Below are 12,375 nucleotides of genomic sequence, written 5' to 3'. Positions count from 1 at the left end.
GCCCTACCGTTGACTACCTCGGAGGTTCAATAAGTAGGGTTGATGTCCCCACTGGTGAAGCGAAGAGAAAGGGCTAGCGATAGCATTATAATAACGTTTAACTGACAAAAAAAGTACAAAAGGCGTAACAACAAAACAAGCTGAAACTAAATCACAATCACGTTTTTTTCTGAAATTGATTTTGTTAATGAAGTTAGAATACCGGAAATAAATATTATTACAACAGACAAAATGTTAAAATAAAAACGGTGAGAATTAAGAAATAAATACAGTATAAAAATTTAACGAAAGAAGAAAATATAGAAACTATTAAAATATTGTGTATAAACAAATAACTAGAAGTAAATATACAAAAAGCGATCAAATATACAAAAAGACTTAGATAAAACAAATACACACCAAGTAGCTTTCAGAGCGATGTACTCTTTTATCAAATTTCACAAGAAGGTATGACACACACAAGCGTAAATCTTGCAGATGTTATAACATATGCGCTAGAGGCTACAATCAAACTAATACTGATCTTGGACGGTGAAAAAGGAGGGGGGGGGGGAGAAAGAAACAAACATCAGCCAACGGACTCTGAGGAGAGAGAGATAGAGAGAACGATACAGGCTTGCCACTTTATTACGATTAATGTTGGAACCGGCCACAGCTATATGGAGCGCTTCAAACTAGGAACGATAATGGACATCACGCGCGCGCTGTTCAAAATTTCAACATTATAACGCGGATTGCAATTCACAATCAGTGTTTAATAAACATGCTAGAAATAAATATGCTAATATTTCTTTCCGGTATGTTTATTCCCGAGATGCAAAGCGATTTTGCAATGAATTTAGAAGTTCGTGAATCTGTCAGGTTCACCAGTATTCGTCGATCCGGCACTGGAGTTCATAATTACCTTTGCTCCACATGCAGCACAGTTTCACAAGGTAGGATTGCATCACATGTTGCCAGAGGGGGTTGCCACGAACTAGTCTTTTTAATGACATTGAGGCATATTAAAATGGATGCAGTAAGCAAATGAATCAGAACCTCCACCGGGTCGCCAGCCATGAGTGGGACACTTTCGAGGAATCTGCGGCCAGCACGACTTAAATGGCAATCGAGAAGCCAAACTTCTACGTGTTGGTAAGTTTCCCTAGCTTTTGGTTCTTGTAAAATCTACGCTCGCAAAACTTGTCGAGGTCGATTACCAGGAAATTTATTATCGAAACTGTGTTTGGTTTGCCGGGAATCTCCACTTTTGACCCTCAGGTTTTCAAGACTAGCCTACAGAAGAAGTCGCGGTCATCTAGGTTTCTCCCGGCCAATGTAGAGGATGTGATCCGTTTGTCCATCTTGAGTGATTCCAGACGTCCTGTGGTTAACCGAAATAGCGTCAGGTTGTTGCATGCTACCATTAATTGCTTCCATGGGATAACTTCCAAGTTTGTGTATAAATGGTGTATGTTTTCCCTACAATCTAATTCATCCACTTTAAAAGCCAATATTCACTGTTGAGGGGTTTCCTAAGGTGCGTTTGGGGGATGGAAGAACAGATTACCGATGCATACAAAAGTATTGGGTATAAGATTTGAATATACCTAGCACTGTTTGATATCGAGAATATCTATCTGTCTTCATTTAATTACATCATTTGGTTATTGAAAATCATTCGATTATTGAAATCTCTCGATTGCTAATCATTCGATTATACCCATCAGCAGTTCCACTGGCTACCCACGGAAGTCAGTTAAATTAGCAGGATCGGAATAGACGACTCAGCTCTGATCAAAAAAAGTGAAGTGAAGTAACCACTTCACTTCTCTGTTAATATAAATTATTAGTCTGTCATGTACTTTTCGTTTCCAAGAACTAAATTTCCAAATGTCATCTGCTGACACCTGGAAAAAAGAAGGGAGAGGATCAAAATGGAGATCGAAATAATCAAAGGAAAAGGTTTCCCAATTAATAGGATAAATGCTGCCTTCTCGAAAGTGGTATTCATCTCATACTTCCCCAACTCTGTTACTGTTTCTAGATTCCTCTTGAATGGAGTATACATCGTTAGCCAATCAAAGAGAAAGTTGCTGGCAAACATGGAAACCGCACGATGGCAAAAAGAAGTTCCGGGTGTTCAGTCGAAAGTCACAGTCGGGTCGCCGGCCATTTGTAACGGTCGAAAGTTTAACCCATCACTCACAAAGAAAGTAGACTGGGTGAAGGCTTCAAGCAGCATCCTCGGAGGCTACTGTTTCCACGGATGCAGTGTCACATCAGTGTCAGCTGGGCTGGCAAAGTAGTTGTTAACCTTAACTAAACGGATTAGTTTTATGACGTTTCTCTTTGAAATACGCGTCTGCCTCAGCGGGACTCCTCGAAATAACCTTGGAGGGCTTAGTGGGATGACTAAAAATCGCTTTCGGCAGTGTTCGAAGACTGGTATGTCACGAACAGGAAAGATACAAGGGAACAGTGCGAGAAGGAGACGCGTGAGGGCAAGGTTCACTGGTTGGAGGAAAATCGCACTACCGAAAACAGTCAAAAGGTGAGGCCATTAACACTCAGTGATTGCTTCATTCCATTAAAACTCTCACGTTTTTTATTCATTCAAAGAGTCGCCTTATGTGATTTCTGGATCTACATGCATGCTCTTTAGTCTAAATGTGAAGTGAAGTTAAAAGTACATTTCCTCCTATGTTTCTTTAAGCTTAATAAAAACAAAGATTTATTTATCTTGCAGTAAAGATTTATCTAATTGCTATTGTCTCTGTACTTCTGGACCTCATTGCAACAACTCGGTCTGGTTAATTTGTAATGACGCCCACCAGAGGATCAAGTCTGGAATCATTTCTTGGTGATAATTTGGTCAGCTGTAATTTATTGTGCATTATCAAAGCCGTTCTTGACTGTTCACGATATTAGCCTCGAGTTTTTCATCTACAATAATTATAGTCTGTTTTTATTTATTTATTTCGTATGATGTGATCAATACACGAAGGAACCAGTTTTTTCTTGCTTCCTTCGTGTATCGTGGCTGGGATATCCAACCAACCGGTTGGTTCGGCACCATCGTGATATCCAGCCCGAGGCGGAAATCGAACCCGCGACCTTTGGGTTGCTGGGCAGGCACTTTACCTACCCGGCTAGCCCGGTCGGCAATAGTCTGTTTATACTCCGGGACGACCAAACAGTCAGAGGAGTTCACAAGATAGACAGAATACAAGAAACAGCACCGTATTTATCAGTCACGGGCTTGAACCCCGGTCACTCAAGGCACTTATGCACCCGCGCGCTTGCCCACTGGGTTACGGCAATGATAACTCATATAGGATTCGAAAAGTTTCAACCAGAAATCGGGTTTGATATTAACCAGAATTTAATGAGTTCATTTCTTAATGCGAAATTTAAGTGATTGATACGTTTGCACAACTTAACAACTGGCATTATACATCAGGATTAGAAAAATTTAAATACGCGATGAGAGACAGAAATAATAAAAAAGCATTTTAGTGGAAGGGAATTTAATTATTTCCTAAACTAGCCACTGAACTTTGAAACGGAACCTTACGTTTGACCTTTATTATCAACCACCATGGCATTCTGCAATCCACTTCGATCACAGAATCTGCATACATTCGGGAAAAGTAAAATGAAATCAATCATATTCAGGAAGCCTGAAAATTCTTCCGAATGCTCCCGATAGCATAAAGGTTTCTCCTGCTTTATGAAATAAATGAATTTGTTTATATTATGACACGACCATTTGTGATCAGAGGCATTTACAAGATACGGAGAATACAAGAACACCACCGCATTTAAGAAACCATGGTCACTCAAACGCATGTACTTCTGTACCCTTTGGTTTGACCACTCTGCTACAGTAACTGTATTTGTTGCAAAATTAATCTCTGGTTCCTGTCAGTAACAGAGAGAAATGAAAATGCATTGGGGAGATCTAATATCTCGACAGCGTTTCGTTTTCAGAAAATCATACGATGTCTTTAAGAAACTCCTAAATTCAAATATTTAGCAGCTAAAATACTACAGGAAAGAGACAATAGACTCAAAAGAGAAACCAAAATTCAAATTTAAACTTCACTTTGTGATTCCTTACATTGTTCCCTTTGTTCTCAGATTTTCTCTTTAGAGAAGAACTTCAAGGACTAAAAACTTGTCTCGACAAAGGGATTATCGGCACTCCCTTGACATATATCAGGACTCCATTGTAACCGATATCCTTGTACTCTCCGATGAAATTATAGCCCGTGTAAGATTAGTGCCTGCAGTAATGTTAGCGGTCTTGCTTTTCAGCCCTTGTCACTGACTTGAAGCAGCATATCGTTCCAAACTACAATAGAGACCAGAAAATCGAATTCATGACATCAAAATGCCCACAAAGTAAGATGACTTTATTTTCACCTATTTGTTTTAAACAGGCTTCAGATACTGGGGAAACTACATGCTGTTTTTCCGGGACGAGGAACACCCTTCCAAAGTCACACGGCGATGTACGTCTAGAAACCGCGGACTTAATTGACAATTTTTATTTCTACTGCTTTGACATATGACATTCGGAATCTGGCAGTAAACAACCCGTTCTTATCCACATATCCCTTGTGACCATAACAGTAAGCAGATGGCACGTCTTTTTTCCCCGATGACTAAATGTAGCGGAAGGTGTCTCCATAGCAATATTGTAGCTGTGTTACTTGCCACCCCTTTGAAAAAAACACTGCGGGTCCGAATCGCATTGATAGAACTATGAATTCGTTTAGACCTTTTCAATCAAGACTGAGTAGCTGATTTCAGGAGCAAGCATGAGGTCTTCTTCGCCTACCATCCGCCATGGAGATCAAACCCAGACCTTTTCCACAAGGCGTTGAAGAAGGGCAGCAATAACATTGCGATAGCATCGAGGGCAGTCCCACTAACCCAGTTTCAGCTAATTCTAAATTATTATTTAGAGAAATAATTTTTTTCTCCATTGTATAATAGAAATTAAAAAATTATTAATTTATTCAATTTATTTATATTTATCCAGTTTTATTCTTCGTATTAATTGTTATATTTATTATTTTCTTTCAGGCAGCGATGAATACGAGTGAGACACGTGGAAAGATTTTATGAGCAAGACACGTGGCGGTCGTAGCCATTTAGTAGAACAACCCGCCACTGCCCTAAAATAAACTTAATCAAGAAGGACAATTCAGGAAAAAAAAAAAAATAGACTTCAAGTTACCATCAAAATTTCAGAGATGCAACAGATCCTTCTCAAATGGTCAAAACTTCAGGAATTCCTCTTACTGTTGCCAGTATTACTAGAGGGAAAGTGGTAGGAAAAATATAAATTGAGTAACGTCTACTCTACTACTGAATGAACATTACAGAATTTAATATACTTAAAAGTAACATCAAGACTGTGTAAAGAGACAAACTCGTAAATACTGAGAGATAACCAGCAAATTGTTATGCTTATCCCACAAAGTGTGTATTCAGCGATAAGAAGCGTCTTCGAGGAGGTTGTACATAAATAACAAAGCTAACCAAATAGTTACTGCAGATAAACTGAATGGGAAACCCTTTCCCATGATGATATGTACTGAACAAACCGCAAAGAATATTCCAACAAACTCCATTTTCTCTCAAAGTGGAATAATAACCGGAATCGAACAGAGACGGCTTTGTTGTTTGATGATTGTATGTAAATCATAAGTTCTAGGCCATCTTGCGGGTACTTGAAGGCTAGGGGGGAAGGGGGAGAAAACCCCTAGTTTACAGTAAAGAAACAAATCTTAAGCCTCCGCCTGAGATTGGCTAATTACAATCCCGGCTGAAAATTTTTTCACAAAGTTCCTCCATGGGTTAGGCCCAAGTTTTTATGAGCCAAATCCTTAAGCCTTAATGTGTTCGTTGTTAATCTGTATTTTGTATTTGTATGCTGTATTTTGTAAACTGCTTCCTCAATCTCCTACATGTGAATCCCTGGAGCTGGTCGCCGTGATGGAATATTGCATTGTATGTAATTCTGTACTTCACAATAAAGATTTATTTATTTAATTTATTAGTTAGGCGTTTGTGAAAGGGGTAGTTTTTATGTATGATATCAGATTAGGTTAAGATATTCCCAAGCAGTCTTGGGAGTAACTTTCAACGAATAAAATGGTATCGAAGAGATTAATTAACTGCCAAATCATGGCAAAGTGGTCATTGAGCCACCATTGGGGAAGTAGTCTACCAGTAGAGCCAGGAAACAATTAAGTTACATGCAAGAAAATTGCTTGTGTAGCAGGAAATTTTGAAATCGATTGTGCGTATTGATGGCGTATCCATTGCTCTAACATGGGGGCATGATGCTTAGAGGAATAAGCAGCATTGTAAAACTTTCGATATTTACCACATAGAAGCCACTTTTTATTAAAGGTTGTCAGTCTGGGATGACATTTTCTAGTATGGACTTTATCAACTTCTAATGGACAGAATTTTTTTTGAATTGGCCTCTTCATAAAGTTTGGATAACGAAGATGTCACACTAGCAGCAGCAGTAGCAGTTGGCCATGTGTTACCCTTCATTCCTTTCAACTGATATAATAAGCATGAAAATGAAAAAGAGGACGTGCCGAATGTCTCTTAAGTTAGAAACATGATGTATGTTTAGGCATCTTCGTAGAAATAGTGGAAAAAAGACTTCGCTTGAAACACAAATCAATTATTGAACCTTGAATTGTAAATCATTTTCATTTACAGAACTGCAATGTGAAGGACCATTATGAGTGTGAATTAGAACTAACCCTTAATCGGAAGCACTGTTTATTCCAAACCCATAACTAGGACAACAAAAATAAGTTGTTGCTGAAAAGCAAACAAAACTCATAATGGAGATTGAAACTTTGTATAAAGTACGTTCAAATGAAGTAAATAAGCTGTAATATTCCTGTTAAGAAGGGTGTCGCTTGGCCCTCGAATAACCTACTAAAGTAGAGATTGAAAGGGAAAGATTTAAAGAGAAAAGATCCTCCAGAGAATGTCGCCGACGAAAACACAATTGCAACCCACATGATGATACAGCATAAGGTATGACTTCATCCTTATACATGCCAATAAGTATAACTTATTGACGTTATGTTTACTCATATCACCTTCCGTTTGCTGGAAGAAAATGCGTCTAGATACATCTCTGTGAATCTGTAATAAGCGTTAAAGCTCTCAAATTGCTTTATGTAAGGTAACGTGAGGCACGTCTTATGTGCCGATTGTTTTCAAAGATTGACAAATTTTATTTTCTTAAAAGCAAAAGTATTTGCTATATTCATTAGGCATAACACGGGATCAGTCAGAATTATGTACACACACTTTAACAACCCATAATTTCTGAATCTGATATTAAAGTCAATTGAAATTCTGTAATTTCCTGATGCATCACCACCAACGATCCTCCTCTTTATCGGACCATATAATTTTATCCTCAAAAACGCCCATTTCACCATTTTTTTTTATGGTAATACCACACAAAAAATTGTGTTACCGATCCATATCATCTTCTTATATTACATACAATAATTGAGGTAAAAAAAAAAGCATCAAATTTATTTCCTTGAAGAGTCTCATGACATTCGATTGCAGTTCTCGTGAACTACATTTGCAATTCTCGTGAACACTGTCTTGTTCACTTCTGTGGGGAGCGTTCAAATGCATTAATAATAGTTTCAACGTTTTCGATACTTCTTGGTGTCCTTTCCCTCCCACTGCTCGTCTTACTGATATTGTGTACGGTTCCTCAAATTTACCACTCTGACTGGTTATTGTTAGACGAGTAGGCGCCATATTGTCTTTCCAAGGAATACTAAACCTCTATGACATTCCTAGCCATTTAAGAATCTCCTTTCTCTCACCAAAAATTAATTGCATATTCTCTTTCGTTTATATGAGTTTCAGCCAATCTGAATTAAAAGACACAAATAGGTCATCTAATTCACGAATTATTATTATGGACTGTAAAAGTGTGTATACACAATTTTCAGTTACCCTGTAGATGTAGCAACCTCACACGAGTTGCTTTCTATAGAAACTTAGTAATTTCTAAGAAAATTTCTGAATTTTCCATCTATCTGCCAGTAATACCCGTACACATCACCTGAATGGAAGAAATTGAGAACGATGGCATCTCAACTAATTCTGTTAAATCTGTAAGAATCGGACACTATTGATCTTCTTTATCCGTCTTTCCGCAGAGACCAGTGACCTTTTGTCAAAATGACTCCCTCTCGGAATGACGTTAATGGTTTAGTTTTTATCCCGAGCTTTACACGATCCAAGTAACACCGATATAGGCGTTCTGCGTAGCATTACAATCATGCGCATGCGTGAGCACTGGTAATACCTCACGACAATACTGTAATGTGTAACTGGTTCTGAAAGAAAGACGCCCACCAGGAACACCAATCGTAAAAGGCTATGGCACAATGAAAATCCTTTAACATTAGATGCTGAATTCATCGCCCAAAATATCCTGCGGACACCTTTCCCAACGTCAAAGAAAGGATTTTTGGTGGTAATATATTTTCGGTTGGCAGGAGGAAATAATATACACGCAATCACGTAGATCTGCGTGCAAAAATTTTTATTATGGTGACCCTTGACCCTTCCAAACCGATAACCTTGTAGACTTGACAACCGGGAAGCGATCAGATCTGGTTATATTTGCTTTTGTTCAACTTTTTTTTATTCGTATTCTAATTAGAATCTAAAAAAATACATTTTTTCTCTTGTTTTCTATTCTCTACATGTGATAAAAAAAACACTGCTAAACATAATTGAAAACAGCACACAATCTTTCATTGTTTTTTTTATTTAAAAAAAAAAAAAAAAACAGAAAGAATATACAAGCATACAAAGAACTTTCTCCAACAGATACAAATCAGCCTGGCATTAGGCCTGTTCAATATGCAGCTTTTTAAATTAATCATCCATAGCGTTAACAAACTGACTAAATATCATCAATTCACCGGTCATTCTCAACAAATAGGGACAACTATTCTTTATACAAGTGCACAGATTTCTCTTCACAGTTTAAAACCATTTGTAATGAATAAATTTTAACACAGCTAAAAATATTCGTATTTATATATATATATCCTCTGATTTTTCGTTTCGATAGCTTTATTACTGCATTACAGTTCATGAATTTGCACATAATTTATATTAATATAATATTAGTACATCGATATCCAAACTCAGTATATTAAACTCCACTAATTAAAACAAACACATTATCTAATTACATTAAACTTTTCCAATAAAGGCTTCTTTTTATAATTAAGAACAATCTGTAGGCAAGAGGAATTTTAAAAAGGTTTCATTCTTTTATATTTGAATCTCGATGAAATGATTGTTGATAATGACTGTTGAATGATTGTTGATAATGACTGTTGAATGATTGTTGATAATGATTGTTGAATGATTGTTAAATGTCGATTGTGATGTAATTGTAACCGATTGTGACGTAATTCAGTTTTCCTTTCTATTGCCATTTTCTCACCGGGTTAAACAATAAAATGTTTTCATTGTTGTGTTGATATTTTAACAAAGAAAAATGAACCATCAAAACAGGATTTTTTTTGTTGGAAAATGATTCTTCTTTCTAATGACTGCTATAAATCGTTCATTACGTAATTCAAATCGTACTTGACACCAGTAGTCATATTCGGCAAAGTATGCCAGCTGTGGTTAAATGTCCGTAAAGCTCTTATGGTTGCTATGAGAGCAGCAACCTCCGATAATATAAGTGTCAGCCAACTTCACGTTATTATAGCACTCGACCCACGTGCGTCATTAAGCGACAGTGGGCCTCTCGAGAGCATACACAGAAACACAGATATAGCAGGTGAGGTAGATCATTGACATGTGTAAGAGAAGTGGGGAGGGGGGACGGGCGTGGTTCTAAAGATGAAGATACAGTAACGAAAGAGATTTCTTTTTAAACCCTAGACTTCGCAGATTCATTGGCAACATGGGAACGTTTCTAAGATGTTTCTTCGTATCGTTTTTCCATCCCGGTGGGAGGAGTTCTATATTTACCTCGTAAACCCATCATTGCATTCTTCGCGGAATTTAGACATACTTTATGTTTCCGTCGTGATGGCGATATTTTGTAACTTGTGTGTAGCTTGTCGCCCCTACTTTCCAGGGATAAAAGCCCTCTAGCGTATCCGAAACGACCACACAATTATTTGAAGTAACTTTGAAGATATGAGGCGATTCACTGTCTGAACCGTTTTCGTCAAGAGCGTGATTTAATCGTGGGTGTCTGTTCAACGGCTCATATTTATCTTTTAAAAAGTCTTATTTCTAAAAGAATACACGCTTGAAGAAATCCCGAAAGAGTGATTAATAATTATTATTTTTCTCAACTCGATCAAAATGATACCACGTATCTATGGTTTGATTGTCGAAGAGCTTATTTTTACCACCTCAATTGGTTAGTGAGGACCTTATCGTAATTCTTAAAATAGAGATCCGGGAAAGGCAATTGAGTGGGGGGGGGAGGTAACGGAGAGACCTGAGGAAAGGAAGTCCAACAGTAGAATTGAGGCCTGTGAGATTACTGCTCTTATAATGAGAGGGGGGGAAAAATCCACGCAGGATCATCAGATGTCACTGGCATTCAAATGGTTCAGAGAACTGGTTTGTAATAAATGAAACGAAGATAATGAAACGTTATGAAAATAAATAGACTTATAGACTTTTATTTTCTTTCACTTAAGGGTGGCTTGGAAAGGATGGGAAAGACCAAGTTAGCAGAACAATAATTTTCCCTGCAAGGGTTGGTTATTTATATTTCCTTAAAAGGTTTGCTAAAGATAGGACTCTGTGGTATATTTCAGTCTATAAACCTCACGAGTTCTGAAGGTCGGTTTATCCGTTTTTGAGATATTACGTGTCTATGTGCGCAATATTTTAAACACGTACTGATCTGTATTACACGTACGGAACACGTTTTTTTCCGAAGTATCTTAAAAAGTATTCTAAATAATTAATAAATTTTGAAAAATTAAAATAGATCAGCATTCTTAACATTTCATTCTTTACAATAGTTACAATGATAAAAATAAGTGGTTAAATATGATATTCTAAAAAATAAAGACATATCTTTCAACAACTCAAAAAAAAACAAAAGAGTGGGGTATTTTTTTTTACCACTTCAAACTAGAAGTTCAATTTGAGTAAACAAAGCTACAGTAGAGCAAACATTACACGACAACGCTTCTACATATCACAGCATATGTGAACACTCAGGGGCGAAGATTGCACCACCTGGCGGTGTGTATTGGCAGTCTTGGATTGTAACAATTCGTTACAGTCTAGTAACTTAGAATGGTGAGCGACAGAATTCATTTCGCACGGGGTTTTCAGTCCTCGCAATCGCACACAGCCCTCCCCCACCCCCCCCGCATCACAAGGCGAACAAAGACCGCAACGTGACAAACACGATCAGGAGAAACGTGTTTTCCAGAGCGCCCGCACCGTCCCCAGAGTGCGACTCTGGAGTTGATCTCATTTCGAGGGATGCGCTGTCCTGTTGCGATTTTTCTTCCTCCGATTTTTCTTGGGGGAAAAGTTCACCCTCAGCTAGAGAAGGAAGTGTCTGAGAAACTTCTTTTTCTTCTTTCTCCGTCGTCGTAGGAGGAGGGGGCTTCGATGTTGTGGTCGTCGTCCGACAGTTCATCGTCTGTTCCGTCAGCGTAGACACTCGAACTCGTTGATCGTCGGTATCGTTGCTAGTTCCGATGCTGTCCATCTCCTGAGGAAGGCACTTGACGTGTTGCAGCTCTTGCTTTAGCAAGCGGCTTTCGGTGCGCTGATGGTAGTCCGGGATCCACAGCATGTCACAGGTGCACATCAGAGGGTTATCTGAAAGATAAAGTCACGTGTTAGTATCGGAATTAAATGAGTACCATTTCAAAACTTCAAAAAAAAGTCTATTTATTTTCATAACGTTTGATTATTCAAAAAATTGATCTAAGGCTTGGTTCAAATGCATTTACAATGGGCCACACTTAAAACAGTTTTCTTTGTTAACACTGAAGGTGGAATTGAGAAGGAACAAAAGAGCACCCGGATAAAATCTCATCCACTGAAACAAACTGACTCAATAGAAAGAAAATGAATAAACGTTTTCTGTTTATACCCCGAGATGGCAAGATAAAGAGAATACAAGAACAACATCGTATTTATCGCGCTTTTGATTCTGTTCATCAGTTGATTTTAAACAATGAACTTTGTTATCACACCTTTGTTAAATTGCGTTTCAAATCTATTCTCTGATCGGCCAGCCAAAGTAGTCATTAAAGGCATCTCGTTCTTTACTTCTTTGTGTGGTGTCCCTTGAAG

General features: G+C 37.9%; 1 protein-coding gene across 2 annotated transcripts in view; it reads right to left on the bottom strand.

Annotated features, from left to right (window-relative positions):
* Positions 1–8,892: 8,892 nt before the first annotated feature.
* LOC150080583 (uncharacterized) overlaps positions 8,893–12,375 on the bottom strand; it is a 95,356-nt gene continuing 91,873 nt past the window's right edge. For both annotated transcript variants that reach the window (XM_090381451.1, XM_090381452.1), the window contains exon 3: positions 8,893–11,895. In XM_090381451.1, the coding sequence (XP_090237577.1) occupies positions 11,438–11,895 (458 nt within the window). In that variant the 3' untranslated portion in view covers positions 8,893–11,437. The remainder of the gene's footprint in view (positions 11,896–12,375) is intronic.

This window comes from Mastigoproctus giganteus, chromosome 9 (assembly GCF_048544385.1).
Source record: "Mastigoproctus giganteus isolate SK-2022 chromosome 9, ASM4854438v1, whole genome shotgun sequence".
Taxonomy (NCBI): domain Eukaryota; kingdom Metazoa; phylum Arthropoda; class Arachnida; order Uropygi; family Thelyphonidae; genus Mastigoproctus; species Mastigoproctus giganteus.
Note: the sequence above shows the minus strand (reverse complement) of the source record. Positions and strands in the feature narration are given on the sequence as shown.